This window comes from Lepidochelys kempii, chromosome 1 (genome assembly GCF_965140265.1).
Source record: "Lepidochelys kempii isolate rLepKem1 chromosome 1, rLepKem1.hap2, whole genome shotgun sequence".
In the NCBI taxonomy this organism is placed as follows: domain Eukaryota; kingdom Metazoa; phylum Chordata; order Testudines; family Cheloniidae; genus Lepidochelys; species Lepidochelys kempii.
This window is the reverse complement of record NC_133256.1, coordinates 206,636,314-206,652,848: the sequence shown is the minus strand read 5'-3', so window position 1 is coordinate 206,652,848 and position 16,535 is coordinate 206,636,314. Positions and strand designations below refer to the sequence as shown.

Here is a 16,535-nt window from a genome sequence, read left to right as displayed (position 1 = left end):
CCCAGTGGTGAGGGCCCTCACATGGGATGTGGGAGACCTGTTGGAGCTGTTCAAGTTCTTGCTAAACAGGCAGAGAAGAGACTTGAATCCAGGTCTCTCACATCCTAGGTGAGCACCCTGGCTATTGGGCGGATTTTTTCTGGTATTTCATCTGCTAGGGCATGGGCTGCCTAAATGGCTGAGCTGGCTCAGGCACCTAACTCCAGGAGGTGATTCACAACTTGAGAATCCTGAACAGAGATAGGCACCCCACTTCACCCTGTCAGTCAGGTGCCTAGAGGCCTAGATGAATGGGAGTTAAGTGCTTAAATACCTTTGAGGTTCTAGGTCTAAGTCCTGCACCATTCCTCTACATTTCACTCCTATCTGCCTTAGGTCCCCATTTAGCTTGCTGGCTTCTGAGTATCCTTCCTCGGATGCCTGATTCTCCCCATGCATTATAGGGAAAGCCTGGGAGCCTAACTAGGTCTACGAATTAGGCATTCCCTTCGTAGTTTTGTGCATTTAGCCCATAGACACATGCCATATATCTAAAGAAGAATTGGCTTTAACTGACATTATTAGTACCATTTTAATCTTCTGTAGAACTCTAGCCACTATAGGCAGTGTTACACATATACACCATTCAATATGTAACAGAACGTGATGTGATAGTTGGGAGAATAAAAAGGAAAGATGAGGGAGATCTTGAAAAAAATTCTTCATCTTCATCACCTCCAAGAAGAAGCCCTGTTTTCTTAGACTGACATTACAAATTAGCATTTTGAATTAATAAGGGGAAACATTTTTAAAGGATGGTAGGTTTGTTGCTTAGAGAGTTGCTATTTGGTGGTTGAGTTCCACTGTGCTGTTTTGTGTATAAACTTGATCCATCATATCTGTTTCTCTTTTCTCATAGCTTGCATTTGGAACTGTGCTATTTGAAAGCATTGCTTGTTTGATGTATGACTGTCTGGACTGGAAAAGACAACATCAGCACTACTTGGAAAACACCAAGTTTATTAATGTCCCTGTAATAACAAAGAACAAACAGGTACAGCCTTCTGCAACTTACGAAGGGACGCTTTGCTATAGGTCATGGTTATGCGGCGTAATTAGGTACTAATTTAAGTGAAACTGCATGTTTTAACTACTGCACTCAAAAAACTCAAACCCAGGCCATTTACTACCTATGTGACCTTGTGTAAATTAGAATCAGGCCCTTTGTCTTAAGTGTTAAATCCTCAAAAATTGAAAACAAACAAACCAAAAACAAAACAAAAAACCACCACCAGCTTGAAAATCAGAAAAAGAAAACTTTTAAAAATCGCACAGAAATAAAGTTAGTTTAATATGGCAATAAACATTTCTTCAGTTGGCATAAGAAACTACATTACATTGGCTCTGAAGTTCAGATCCTACAACTTCTTGTGCCTGGGCAGACTGCTGCGCGCATACAGAACTCAGTGGGGTCTCACACATGTGCAGCAGTCTACCCATATCCAAGAAGCTGAGGTATCAAGGCCTTGATTCTAATCAACTACCTCCAAAATCTAATAAGGAATGTGTTAGATGAATATCAGAGGTGAACTGCCTTCTCTGCTTTTAATTTGAGACATCAAGAAAGCCTTCCTGTCACCAGAATAAAAAAGAATATTGCTTGTGATATTTCATCTAGGTTTGGGAGGGAAAAGGCCAGAGGTGGAAAAACCAACAGCAGCAAATTCTGCCTTGAGTAAAAGCCATTTCTTCTGTCTAATATATAGTATATGGAGCTTTAAATTGGTTCTGAAATATAAACAGTAAAAAAGTTATTTTAAATACTAGTTCCACATTTTCCAGACAAACTTCATTACATATTCTCAGTCATAAGTAGATGTAAATATTATAATTACCGTTCCAGCAGAAAAGCCAGTTTTATATGAAGATATAGGCCTCTATCCTGAAAGTACTGTATGTGAGCCTCCCTCTGCACTTGCACATACCTCCACTGGCTTCAATGGGATTGTGACGGGGTGGGGGTATTCCATCCAGTGTGGTGTGAGTGCACCCCATGAATAAGTGCCAGACTGCCCTTGGCCTCAGGACAGTAAGACCTAATGATCAGAGCCAAAGGAGTTGTCCCTCCTCTCAGGTCTGTCAGGCCTAGTGGCCGGAGTCAATAACCACGCCCTGGCTCTCAGGCCTAGCAGCCCTTCAGGGAAGTGGGCCGCCACCTGGGGGTGGCTGACGGCCCAGGCCCTCCCTGCTCCACCGTGTCCTGGCTCAGGTCCCTAACAGTGGCATAGTGTTCCACCACTGAGCCAGTGGGGCTCCAATGGAAACGTGCCAGCTTTCCACAGGACTATAGCTAGTCCCCCCCAGGCCACTTCCTACCATGTCTCCTGGAGCTGCGGTCGAGGCATCATCAGGGTCCCCAGGCCTCTTGGTGCATGGGGTTCCTAGCAATGCTGATCCCCCTCGGGCGTCCGCATGTACTTGGGCATCTGCCTGGTCTCAGCACCTCCAGCTTTCGCAGTCAGAGGGTCCAGCTGCTCCCGGGCTGACGCCAGCAAGGAGTGTTCTTCCTCTTCAGCTGTCAGCCCAGGCTGAGCTGGGCTGCTCCCTTTTATATGAGTGCTGCACCTAGAGCATGCCCCATGGGGATGTGGTTTGCTCAGCCCACAGCGAGGAGTTAACCGTCCCCGTCCAGTGTGGGGGATTCTGCATGCCCAGGGGTCAACTTGCACAGAGTAACTTGCCAGATCAGTTCATTTACAAAATAATATCTAAATATTCAAAAATGTCCACTACTTTTCGATGTTTTTACCTAGAAAGCAATATGCACCTGAAAATGAATTTAGAAACTGTCTGCTAATTATAGGTTGGTCACATAGCAATGTCTTTATTTAATGTTGCCCAACACTCCTTTATAAGATCCTGTTTTTCAGTTTCTTTTGACTTTGCCAAACTACCATTGGGTTGAAATTTCCCATGCTTAGGGGGTCTGCCTCAGACTGAATTTTTTGGAAAATGTCAGCAAAGATGGTTCAGCCATTTCTCAGAATGAGGCTGGGGTCTTTCTTTTTTCATTAAGATTTTTATTATTTTTTACTTTACAAACATTACAATATGAAAAATAAGAAAATTATACGGTAGGAACCTCAAAGATACAGACACCAGAGTTACAGATTTACCAGTCAACTGGACACCATGTGGAACCAGTAATCAATCAGGAAGCAGCGGAGGAAAAAAACAGCAAATACTGTACTGCCTCTGGCATAGGTGCCAACTCCGTGGGTGCTCCAGGGCTGGAGCACCCACAGAAAAAAATTAGTGGGTGCTTAGCACCCACCGGCAGCCAGCTCCTCCCTCCTCCCACCCAGTGCCTCCTCCCTGCCGATCTACTCCTCTCTGTCCCTCCCAGCGCCTCCTGCCTGCCATGATCAGCTGTTCCGCACCGTGCAGGAGGTGCTGGGAAGGAGTGGGAGGAGCGGGGATGGGGCGCACTCTGGGGAGGGGGCAGAACTGAGTGAGAAGAGGCAAGGTGGGGGAGGAGCGGGGGTGGGAAGAGATGGGGTGGGAGCTTGGGGGAAGGAGTAGAGAGGGAGGCAGGGCAGGGGTGGGAGCTTGGGGAAAAGGGTGGTGTGAAACCGGGAGCGGAGCCATGGGGAGCCCTGGAACTCCCAGCAAGGCTGAAACCAGGAGCGGAGCTGCGGGGCTGAAGCTCCAAGCCCCAGCGCTCCCCCTAGGTCTAAAGCCCTGAGCCCTGGTGCTCCCACAGAACAGAAGCCCTGAGCCCCCCACCTGGAGCCCTAGCGCCCTGAAGGTCAGAAACCCCAACCCCCACCCAGAGCCCTGACCTCCCCCACCCTGCGGCTGCAGCCCCAGACCCTGATGGCTGAAGTCCATAATGTCTTGTTCAGAGTTATGGAACATTTCAGACTTACATTCCTGCGGTGTCCATAACTCTGAGGTTCTACTGTAAAGTCAATTGTCATCTGTAACATACAGCATAGTTTTAACATAGAAACACAATAAACATTTTAACAGCCTTAATATTAAACCATAAAAACAAATCAATACTTTACAACTAACAGGGAAACAACACTGTCAAGGCAGAGAGAGGCAGTGTGAAAGCAGGGGGGAAAAGAAAGGGGAGGGGAAAGAGCCAGTGGGGAGGAAGAAGGGGAAAGAGGTATAGACAAGCCATGGGGCACTTAGGTGTCCCTTAGTCATGTTTCTAAAAGTGGAGCCCAGATTTCTTCAAACTCAGGTAGTTGATCTCTGCAGCAGCAGGTGACTGTTTCTTTGGCTGCTAGGTCAGAGATGTCAGAAAACTATTGTTCTATTCTGTGCATTGATTTTTGCCCATGTTACAATTTTTATTTAATTACAGTCATTTCGTTGGGAAGCTCTAGAACCTTCATGCTTTGGAGAGGGACTCATAATTGGCAGGGTGTTGTGCCAGTGTCAGGGATGTGCTTTTTGCCATCCTTGTGAAAATTAGCTCAAATTTGGCTAACTTATGACCCTCTGAAGATTGTAGTTTGTACGTGACTTGTTAGAGTTAGACAGCTAATTCTTCAAGGATTCCATCTACACTATGCATGCTTCAGCCTGGAGTTGCTCCTCCTTGTAGCCAGGAACTGCTGTGGTACCAGCCCAGGAACTGAGATCTGAGAAAAGGAGGACTTGTGGCACCTTAGAGACTAACAAATTTATTAGAGCATAAACTTTCGTGATGCATCCGATGAAGTGAGCTGTAGCTCACAAAAGCTGATGCTCTAATAAATTTGTTAGTCTCTAAGGTGCCACAAGTACTCCTTTTCTTTTTACCGATACAGACTAACACATCTGCTACTCTGTAACCTGAGATCTGAGAGAATGTCTCTCCTGTGCTCTCAATGCTCCCCCTGCTGGCACCCAGGAAACAAGGCAGAAGAAGTGAGCTGATTGGAATGTAGGGGAGTGCTGAGCTTTGGGGATAGGGTGGAGGGTGGTAGGCATAGGTGCCAACTCCGTGGGTGCTCCAGGGCCAGAGCACCCATGGAAAAAAACTACTGGATGCTTAACACCCACCGGCAGCCAGCTTCTCCCTTCCCCCTCAAGTGCCTCCTGCATGCCATGATCAGCTGTTCCACAGCATGCAGGAGGTGCTGGGAGGGAGGGAGGGAGAGGAGCTGAGACAGGGCACTCTCGGATGTGGGGGCAGAACTGGGCAGGAAGAGAAGGGGCAGGGGCAGAGCGGGGGCGGAAAGAGGCAGGTGGGGACTTGAGGGACGGGGTTGGGTTAGGGCAGGGCCTGGGGCAGAGCGGGGGATTGAGCACCCCCAGGCCTGGAGGAAGTCAGTGCCTGTGGTGGTAGGGCAGGGACAACAAGCCCAAAGGGATTGTGCAGGACTTGATGAGGAACCAAGGGTTGGGGTGGAGAACTGGGCCACGTAGATGGTGGAGAGGAAACTGGAACTGGGACTGGGACATGGAGCAGAGAGGGGAGTCAAGTATGTATATGGTGGGAGGAACTGGGTTTGGGAAAAGCACCAGATGGAGAGCCAAAGGCAGAAGGGGTCAGGCTCTCTGTGTGGAGTGTGTGGGGGAGCAGCAGGAGGGGATATTTGCAGTAGGACAAACGAGCCTACAAACTAGTTCTGTCCAGCAGGCCAAAGCCCAGGACAACAAAACATGAACTCTGGCAATTTAAAAAGGGTTTTTCTCTTATGCGAGAGAGATGTTGTTCAGAGGGACCAGCCATCTGTTGGAGTGTCTGAAGAAGTTAGACATGCCTGGTTATCATCAAAGGATGGTAAGCTTTTAGAAAGATCATACATCTAGACTCATTGTTTTAAAATCCTTTTTCTCTAAATGCTTTATTCCTACTGGTAAAGTAAGCAATACTTTGGTTTTTAAAGGCTGTTTTGCTACTGTGTTAATCACTAATCACAGACTCCCAAAGGGAAGAACTGCAGGTGTCCAAACTCAGTCACACTTCCTGGGTAAGAACCGTTGGCACACAGGGTATTAGCCCAGAGCCTGGTCTGAGTGGGAGAATTGTAGAATTCTATCTTAGGAGAGGAAAATGGCCAAACACCCGTGAGGGTGGACTTGTTGGGGTGGTTCCCTCAATCTTTTCTGTTAAAGTTGTTCCACCTTAGGTAAGTAATTAAAAAATCACTGGAGCTCGGGGACTGGATGCTGGGTCTCTCATTTCCCAGGTGGGTGTCCTAACCACTGAGCAATAGAGTCCTTCTCACTTTCTCTCTCTGGCTTGGATTTAGGCACCTACTTTCATGAGAGGGACACAGTTCAGGACACCTGTGTCATCATCATTTCTCACTTGCTAGCTGAGGCAGCTCCCTGCCTAGTGTGCTGGCTTTTGTGGATCTCATTCTAAGGTGCCTGTCTCTCCCAATTCAGTGTGTAGGGAGCCCAGGCAACTGATTTAGGCTTTGTGGATCCCAGTGTTCTTCCACTGATTCTCTAGCTGCCTAAAAGTTAAGTGTTGCAACTCCAAGAATTGATCCCTTTATGGATCTGGGCCTCAGTGTTCAGAAGTAGAAAACCTAACCTGTCTACATCTTTCTGTGTTTGTTTGATCCATGTTTTTGTTCCTTTAGGCACATCCAGCTTCTCCCACTATCCCTTCAAAGAAGAAAGTACAAACAGAAGAAATTCTAGTACCAGCAATTCTACCACAGGGTATGTGTGAAGGATTAAAATGCTAGAATGAATATCTAATTCCATGAGCAATTTTCTCTCTTGTAATCCATGCTCCTGTTTACACAGTCTTGAAGTTAATTGTGCAACAAACTAAAAGATTGAAATTGATGTTATACAAGTACTTCCTGGGGCAAATAAATTAGCTAAGTTGCAATACACTGCAATTGCAGTGGTAGCGATTTTTTCTTCAGAGAATGGCTTTATTGGTTTGAATATCCATACCATGCTACCTAGCAAGGGCACTAAGAACCCTGGGATATACCCCCAGAACCAACCATGTCTGACTCATGTAGCGGTATAGTGTGGACACACGAGCATGACCTAAGAAAGAATGGGTCTGCAGGCATTGGACCCACAGAGGGGGGTTTACTGTGCAGTGTAGACATGCTCAAGGGAATGGTTTGAACTAAGCTGGAGTGATGCTGATGTTTGATGTAATAATGCAGTGAGGGTACAACAGCTTGAGTTACAACAGCTAGTCTAATCACTCTGTGCTGCTAATCCAACTCTGTGTTACCATTCAAATCACTCTGTGTAACTCCAGTGTTGCTCTGAAGTGTGGTCACTCTCCATCAAGCTAGGCTAGCTCAAGTGCAGATGCAGCGTTTCTCAAATGCCGCACCGTGGCTGCATGAGGCCACCAGTGGATTTTTTTCTGGCCACGACATCCTCCAAAGCATGGGCAGAGATTCGGGGTGGGGGAAGCAGTGGCTCCTCCCTGCAGTGCCCAGCTGTTGCTCCTGAATAGCTGTTACCCAAGGCAGCAAGATGTGCCGTGTTCGTGTCTGTGCTGGCACTGCCAGCAGGAATCAGTGCCTTGCACCACACAGCCTCCTGAGGGGCTCCGGGCAGTGCCTCTGAAGACACGTGGCACCGATGTGCTCAGAGCTGAAGGCAGCTCTTGTCAGTGGAGGTAGGTGCAATGTTCAGCCACTCAGAGCTCCTTGGGCAGCTCCCCTATTCCTGCCTGGTCAAGGCACGGGGAGCCTGGGACTCTGCAGGCAGCTGGTGAGTTCCTGACCCACCTTCCCTGGAGCAACCTCTCACTAAAGGGCTAGGGGAGGCATGGAGAGAGACTGGTTTGACAACGTGGCCACCAGCAAGAGTTGGTGGCCACACTCTTGAGGCTACCAGAAATTTGTTGTGAGAACCCCAAGTTCTAGTTAATTGTTGCAGTGAACACAAACCCTAAGCATCTGTAGAATGCTGTAGCCCAGCGCCTTTCAGCAGGATTTTCCCTGCAATTACAGCTCCTCGTGGAAAAAATAGTATGAGATCACATAATTAAAGATGGTATTATAGTGCATATGCACAAGGAGGCTCAATTAAGGTTGTATGGGCAGCCTTAATTCTATCATTTCCTATTTTTGAGTGCTTGATTTTGCAAACTTTATTTTCTTTCAATATACCTTTTTCTGTGTAATTATTTATTAGCTTAGATTTGATGCTTCGGTGTAACAACCATGGCTGCTGTGAATAAATTTATATGACTGGTGTATTGGTTGGCTGCACAGTGGTTATACTTGGTAGTTTTAATTTATTTTATTTATTTATATCATTGTGTTGTCTAAATACATTATAAACATTACAAAGAACAACCATTGCCAACAATCTGCACAAATCACACTATTGACACAGTCCTTGGACCAGGCCCTCAGCTGATGTAAACTGATATATATACCACCATTGAGGGGATAAATGTCCTTTAACTAAGCCAGTGCTGATAAATATGTATTGCACTACTTCCTAAAAATCACTAGTTTATGCTCCAGAACACAATGGGTAGCAAATTTCAGAGCCTGTATGTTTCACTGACAATGTTCTGCTACCTGTGGAGTTCAGTCCTGGGGATATCAGCAAGAGATTCTGGTTGAATACAAATGATACACTGGTGCATAGGAAAAATATAGTGGAGCTACACCAGCAGTGCAGCAATACTGGGAGATTAGGGTAAGATTTTCAAAAGCAATCAGTGTTTTCCTAACTCTATTCCCATTGAAGTTAATGGTAAAACTTCCATTGATTTCAGTGAGAACAGAGCTAGGCCAATACTCACCTCTCTGGAAAATATCACCCTTAAAGAACAATTTAAATGTGGACACAGTCAGAGATAGTCAATTCTTAGACCTTTCAAGGCCTTTGAGAGAGTAACAGGCACCTTGAATCATACCTGGAAATGTATAGGAAGCCAGTGCAAAGTATGGAGTTTAGGAATTACTGTCCACCGGTCACAGTTAGGAGTTAGGAACAGGCTAATCTGCACTAGTGGCAACTTCTGAATGGTCTTAAAAAGTAGTCTTATGTAGGGCACATTACAATCCAGTTTGGAAGTAACAAAGTCATGATAACTGTGACCAGATTCCTTCAGAGAGGAAAGTTTCCAATAAAGATGAAAAAGTCGTTGTGGACCATTGCAGTTTTCATTGTTTCACTGTCAGAAATTGATAAGGAAATTAAAAGTTAACATTCTCACATCCACACTGTTCTTCTGTTATACTAACGATAGAATTTTTCATGACATGATCATGCAGTCTTGAATAACATGACACTTTGGTATCTAATCCAATTCAGCTATAAAATGTGATTTAATATTCTCTGTCAGTCCATTAAAGACTGGTAGGGATGGTTAAGTGCCTTAATTGAATTTAATACATTACCAATCTTTTGGCCTTGATGTTTGTTTATTTGTTTTAAATACCTCAGAACTGGTCTTGGAATTGATCTAGTCCAGCATATGGTTGTTACCTCATTAAGAACTTTGAGATCTACTGATGAAAAACACTATATAAGAGTTAGGTATAATCATTATTGTTGTATTAAAATAAAAAAATACCTTTAAATTATCTTCTGGATATAATGGGGGGAAACTGCCCTTTTTAACCATAGATACATATTACACACAAAAAAACTATGTTAAAATACATTATTAAGGTTGCAAAGTCAGGCACTCAGAAGTTGGGAAATGTCAGAATTAAGGATGTCTGTGCAACCTTAATTTGGTCCCCTTGTGCATTATAATGACACAGCATCGCATCTGTTTAAAGGCTGACCTTTCTAAGACCTCTAAAATGGACAAGTTTATTTAGTTTTCTTTGAAATATGGTGTGCCTCACGAGAGGCTGGAGTAGGGTTAGTGATCAAATTTGGAGTGATTTGAGCTTGGTGTTCTGGAGAGATAAATCACCCTCAAAATAGCCATTTAAAAAAAAGGTTTTGTAGGTGGGTTTGTGTGTGTGTGTGTTTGTTTGTTTTTGCAGAAAGCTAGAGATCAAACCACTGATGAGCTGCAGGCCAAAATGGTCTTAACCTGTCAAGTTTTACCCCAGGTAGTGCATGGCATCCAGTAAATCTTTGGGGGACCTAAATTGACAACAGTATTTTAGAATATGTACAGTTTTACATATTCTTTTATTGGCATGTGCCAATAAAAAAATGTCTAGAGGGTTTCCACTCCTGCCATTTTATATGCTACAAACTTGACTCTTATAAGTGCTCTAAAATCTGAATGGTTACTTGTATTGCTTTGAAATTAGGCAAACCTCATGGAGGTTGGGGGTTGGACTGATGATCCAAATTTAGGGGAATTTGACCAAGGAATTCCCGAGTTACATGGCCCCCTCCCTCACAAAATGATGTTTTCTTTTGGCTGCCTTGTGCTGTTAAATTGAAAGGTACTAATGACGGGATGAATCACAGACCTCTTTATGGCTGTGAACTTACCCTTTGATTAACATAACTAAGGATAAACTAATGACGAGCCCCCAGTTCAGGCCGAAGGAGTCTTGAATTCCATGGCTGCAGGTTGCTACAATTTGTGAGTCATGGGAGGCAATTTCACTTTGAGGGAAATGTAGTCAAAGTCTTTTGGGGGGAAATTAAACCTGTGACTGCTTCCTGGTAGGGAAGGTGCATTAGATAGCACAGAAGTGGGGGAATAGGGAGGGAGGCATTTAGGACTTCAGCGAGGGGTTATTGGGAGAGGTAAAAATGGGGATGGATGGTAGGGGAGGGGAGAGAGACTGGGAGTTCATGTGAGGGAGGTATGGCTCCCCCAGCTCTGCCAGCCCATTCCAACTCTCATACACTCCACCATTCTGCCAGGCACCCCAACTTTCCTGCACTCAACCATTCTGCAGCCCCAACTCTGCCAGTGCATCCCAGCCACCCTGCACCCCAAATTACCTGCACCTCACTGTTCTTCCAGTGCACCCCAATCCCCTTCATCCCCAGCTCTGCCTGTGCACCCCAGATACCTTGCACCCTTGCCTGCTTGCACCACACAGCTCTGCCAATGCACCCTAACACTGCATGAAAGCTGTTAATAAGTGTTGGAAGAACATTAATTGGGACATTGGAGGGTTCATAGCTCACTGGAAAATGTGCACTGTATGGCATAGAAACATTACAACCTCTGTCATTTCAGTGTTTCTTGAAGATGGGGTACATGTATTGGACAGGTTCAGAGGATCTTTCCCTCAAAGATAAAACTGTCAGGATCTTGGAACAGAAATCCTATCTGTAATTTCTCTTGCTGGCCTACCACAAACTCCACTCTCCAACCACTGTGCAACACAACCAGGAACACTGTTCCATTGTAATGTAATTGTCCTTTGCTCCAGGCACTTCATGTGAGTTGGATTATAGGAATGGGAAGTAATGGCTATAGACATGTTTAAATATCAGGGAGTGAAGACTTCAGGGCGATGCAATGGGGAGTCTTAGGTACATTAGTGGGGAGTGTCCACACTGGAAAGGGGAATGAGTCAGTGGCATGGCTGGAGAAGTGTGCCAATGCAGTGCTGGTGAAGCGCAACTGATGGGAGGGGGCAGGCTGGCTCAGTATGCTAAATGATGGGCATGATATATATATAACTGTCTAAACGATTACTAACCCCTATCACAGTATATCTTTTCCTGTTCAAAAAACTAGGAAGTTTAATGGCAAAAAACTATATTGATGCAGAATTAAGATTGCTTGTTGGTATATCACCCCCTTGCAGAACACTGAGTTGAGCAAAACTCAAACTACTTCCTTGGTAGTGCCCCTGTGGGTGTTTCACTTCAGGTACCTATGTGCCCCATGTGCCTTTGCTTGGAGATTTTTGGTAGCAGTGCCAGTTCAGCCCCTACATGCGTCCTACACATCCTCATGCCCCATACCAAGAATATGTAGGGCTGTATGAGCGAACCACCCTCCGTTTCTTCTCAGCCGCCTCGGCCTGAGACAGAGTGTGTTGCCTGCCTGCTTCTGTCATTCAAGTTTAGCTTCTACTTCTAAATTTAGTTAGTGCAGTTATTTACATCTTTATTTTATATGTTTTATTTTGTGTGATAGGCTTGTTTTATACTTCTTTCCCCTCAAGAGTGGCCCACTCTCGAGATCCCCCCTAAGCTGGGGTATGCAAGGATCTGCAGGATTCAAGCATTGCCTCACCTGCCTGCACTCTAGCCTGCTCAGTGGCGGGCATTCCTGGTTTCCTGGTGTATTCACTGTTTGAAGGATACGCATATTCCTAAAAAGTGTACATCTGTTCAGCATTTAAAAGTAGAGCTAGGAAGAACCGGGAGATAAGACTCAAGGTCCTGATGATGGAACATTTCCTTCATCTGGCCTTGGATCCAGGCCAGGAGACCCCCCCCTTGTATATCAGCCTCTGAGTGAGCATAGTGCCTCATCAACATCTGCATCGCATTCATCTAGACCTTCATAGAATCCCATGCACCGCTACAGGCTGGGGACCGACTGGCTAAGCAGTAGTTCTTCAGAAAAGGACCTGGGGATTACAGTGGATGAGAAGCTGGATATGAGTCAGCAGTGTGCCCTTGTTGCCAAGAAGACTAACGGCATATTGGGCTGCATTAGTAGGAGCATTGCCAGCAGATCGAGGGAAGTGATTATTTCCCTCTATTCGGCACTGGTGAGGCTACATCTGGAGTATTGCGTCCAATTTTGGGCCTTCCACGACAGAAAGGATGTGGACAATGTCCAGCAGAAGGCAATGAAAATGATCAGGGGGCTGGGGCACATGACTTACGAGGAGAGGCAGAGGGAACTGGGCTTGTTTAGTCTGCAGAAGAGAAGAGTAAGGGGGGATTTGATAGCAACCTTCAACTACCTGAAGGGGGGTTCCAAAGAGGATGGAGCTCAGCCGTTCTCAATGGTGGCAGGTGACAGAACAAGGAGCAATGGTCTCAAGTTGCAGTGGGGGTAGTCTAGGTTGGATATTAGGAAAAACTATTTCACTAGGAGAGTGGTGAAGCACTGGAATGGGTTACCTCGGGAGGTGGTGGAATCTCCATCCTTAGGGTTTTTAAGGCCCAGCTTGACAAAACCCTAGCTGGGATGATTTAGTTGGTGTTGGTCCTACTTTGAGCAGGGGGTTGGACTAGATGACCTCCTGAGGTCTCTTCCAACCCTAATCTTCTATGATTCTATGATTCATGGGAGAGATAATCAGAGGATACAGGAAAGACTCATAAGAAGAAGAAGAATTCTCCTCACAAAAAGCCTATTTCAAAAAAGCCTCCTTCTCAAGAGAAGATGGAGTTGGAGACCTCAGATCCTGGTCTAGGTACTGCGAAGGCTCCAGGCTTTGCTGGTATCGTTTCTGCATTAGGGCTCTAAGCTCTTCTAAGGGTCGTGGTCCCAAACATGCCTCGGTACTGAAAACATCCTTGGTACTGCAAAAGCATGATCATGCTGTGAAAGAGTCTAAATGCTCTACCTCTAAGGCGGTATTACCTACAGCCCTTTTGCAATGTCTGGTAATTAAACAAATCACTCAGATTCTCTCAATACTGGCAAGGAAACTGGCATCAAACAGTTATCTTCTTTGGTACTGGTGACCTGCATCAGACAGGACCCACCCAAACAGACTGCCCTCAGTACCGACTGTGGAACCTTGCTCTGTTTCAGCTCAAATCCATCTAGTACCACAAGAATTTAGATACTCAAGAAACTTATTTGTCTCAGACAAATTGGAGTCTCCTCTTTTAATGGGTACTGAGATTGGCACAGTGACTGAGATTGGACCTTTCCCCAGTACCACTTGATTTTTTAGAAAACTCTGTGTTTGGCAGGGCCCCTTCTTTAGATGATGAGCTGTTCTCTTCAGATGCCCAAATCTCTGCACAGGGTTCCCCTACTTGCCAACAGAAGGCACCCTCACTGGCACCTTCATGGAAAGAGAGGAGCTGTAAGTGAGGCAATCTTGTGCCCCTTCTCATTGGTTTGAGCCACACTGGATGTCACCTCCTATGCCCTATAGACCTTCTCAATGGCCATATTGGGGTCCGTGGGCTGCCTATTGACAGCAGTTTTCTCAAACCCATAGTCTTTCTCAGGGGAACCACCTAGGGAGATAGTTCTGTTCTACTCGTTCATCTACTCATCCTCCAACCCTTCAATCACAGGAATCTTTTGAAGAACAAAGAGACTAAAACAGATAAGGAGGCTACTCCATGAACTAATATCTCCTCATCTTCTTCAGATGAGGAGGTTATGTCACCTCCACCTTGTCTAGCAGATTATTTTGAACCATTTCAAGAAGTAATTAAACATATTACAGATTCCTTACAGATCCCCCTAGAAGAGGCCCCAGAGTCACAGCATAATCTTCTAGATATCTTGCAATGGACACCCTCTGCTCAAGTGGCCTTATCAATAAATGAGGCCTTCTCAGATCCCTCCAAGACCATCTGGCAGACCCAGGCAATGATTCCACCAACATACAAATGTGCTGATAAAAAGTATTATGTCCCAGTCACAAATTCTGAATTTTTATTTTCACATCCTTCACCTACATTTCTAGCTGTGGAAGCTGTAAATGAATGTGGTTGACAGCACCACACTAAATCAGCATCTTACAATAAGGACCACAAATACTTTGACCTTTTTGGTTGTAAGAGCTACTCATCTGCAACCCTTCAGTTTATGATTGTAAATTACAAAGCTCTTATGACTAAATATAACCACACCAATTATTCTAAGTTCACCACCTTTATTGAGCACCTTCCAGCAGAACATTACAAGCAATTCCAGGCTATTATTACTGAAGATGAGCTACTGGCTAGAACCTCATCTCAGGCCTCCTTAAACCTAGTTGACATTGCGGCTTGTTCTGTTTCGACAGCAATCACCATCCATTGGGCATCTTGGCTTCAACTTTCTAGGTGCCCCAGACAGTTTCAAAGTACCTCCCTTTTGATGGATCAAAACTCTTAGCTGAATCCACTGATAAGTCACTGCACACCCTACAGGATTCCAAGGCCACCTTAAGATTCCTTGGGGTATATACACCTGCAAGTAACAAAAGTTTAGTAGATTCCATGTGGTGCAGAGATCCCATCCCATGTAGGGCTGGATTAACTCTCCTGTGAGCCCGGGGCTATTAGATTTTGTGGGGCCCCTGTATAAAAGTCTTTTTCCTAATTTAAAACAAAATTATCACAATCATGGCATCGAGGCTATTAGCACTACACTAAACTTGCCCTTTAATTAACATAAAGCCATTCTGTGGTTACATTTCAGTCTTAAAACATGTAGAATATAGTTAAGTTAATTCAAAATAGCCTACGTCTTATCTTAGAACAGCTGTTATATTAGTTTCTTTTTGGGAGGGAGTTTGGGTGCAGGAGGGGATTCTGTCCTGAGGCAGGGGGTTGGGATGCAGGATGAGGTGCGAGGTGTAGGCTCCGGCCGGGAGGCGCTTACCATAGGCCTACCATACCTGCATGCCGTGGCCCAATGCCACTCCCGGAAGCGGGAGGCTGCTGGCACGTCTCTGGGACCCCTTGCAGGGCAGGAGGAGGCTCCGCGCACTGCCCCTGCCTCCAGCACCCCCGCCCTGGAGCTCCCTTTGGCTGCTTCCTGACCAATGGGAGCTGCAGGGACGGTGCTGGGGGCAGGGGCAGCAAGCGGAGCTGCCTCCTGCCCTGCAAGGGGTCCCAGAGATGTGCCAGCAGCCGGCCGCTTCCGGGAGTGGCGTAGGGCCTCAGTATGCAGGCAGCCTGCCTGAGCCTTGCTGCACCAGGTCCCCCCTTAGCCCAGGGCCCTGGGCTACAGCCCCTAAAGCCCCTGCATTAATCCGGCCCTGATCCCATTCAGTTTTATGGATTTCAAAGATCTACTGAGCTGTCCAGAAAGAAGCAAATATTTCAAAGAAAGAGACCACCTAGTTCAACTACATCTACAATTCAACTATGCTTATCATCAAAATGGCAATTTTGATATATTGGTTGTGGGTCTGGAACAACACCACATCATGAATCTGTGACTACACCAATATACCCAGCTCCTCCCCTTCGGAGACTCTCTCTCCTATTTTCAATCTGCATGGGAACAAATTATATTAGGCAAATGGGTTTTGGGGTTTATAAAATCGGGTTACTACATCTATTTCTCCTCCTTCCCTCCACCCCACTTCCCTTCTCAATTCTGTTCAAGGACCCTCTTGCTGAGACAGGAAATCATCTCCTTTCTATGCCATAGACTCAGTTCCAGCTCGGATCAGGGGGAAGGGATTGTATTCCAAGTATTTTCTTGTTCCAAAAAAGAACCAGGGGTGGAAACCAATTCTAAATCTACATAATCATAAAAATTCAAATTCAGGATGGTGATTCTCGCAGCTATAATTCCATTGTTGAATTCGCGGGATTGGTTCTCAGCCCTCGAGCTTCAGAACACATACTTTCATCTTGCAATTTACCCGTCTCACAAGAGGTTTTTTAGTTCTTAGTTGGTCAGGATCATTTCCAGTATTGAGTGCTTCCTTTCAGCCTTTCCTCAACCTCAAAAATGTTCTCAAAGATGATGGCAGTAGTTGCCCACTGTATTCATCGACTGGGGAATGATAGTT

At 45.6% G+C, this 16,535-nt stretch overlaps 1 protein-coding gene across 8 annotated transcripts in view; it reads left to right on the top strand.

The window, feature by feature from the left end:
* The window catches only part of SPAG17 (sperm associated antigen 17), a 307,771-nt gene that overhangs the window by 110,842 nt on the left and 180,394 nt on the right, over positions 1-16,535 (top strand). For all 8 annotated transcript variants that reach the window (XM_073310318.1, XM_073310310.1, XM_073310300.1 and 5 more), the window contains exons 8-9: positions 899-1,033; positions 6,576-6,657. In XM_073310318.1, coding sequence (XP_073166419.1) covers positions 899-1,033; positions 6,576-6,657 — 217 coding nt within the window. The remainder of the gene's footprint in view (positions 1-898; positions 1,034-6,575; positions 6,658-16,535) is intronic.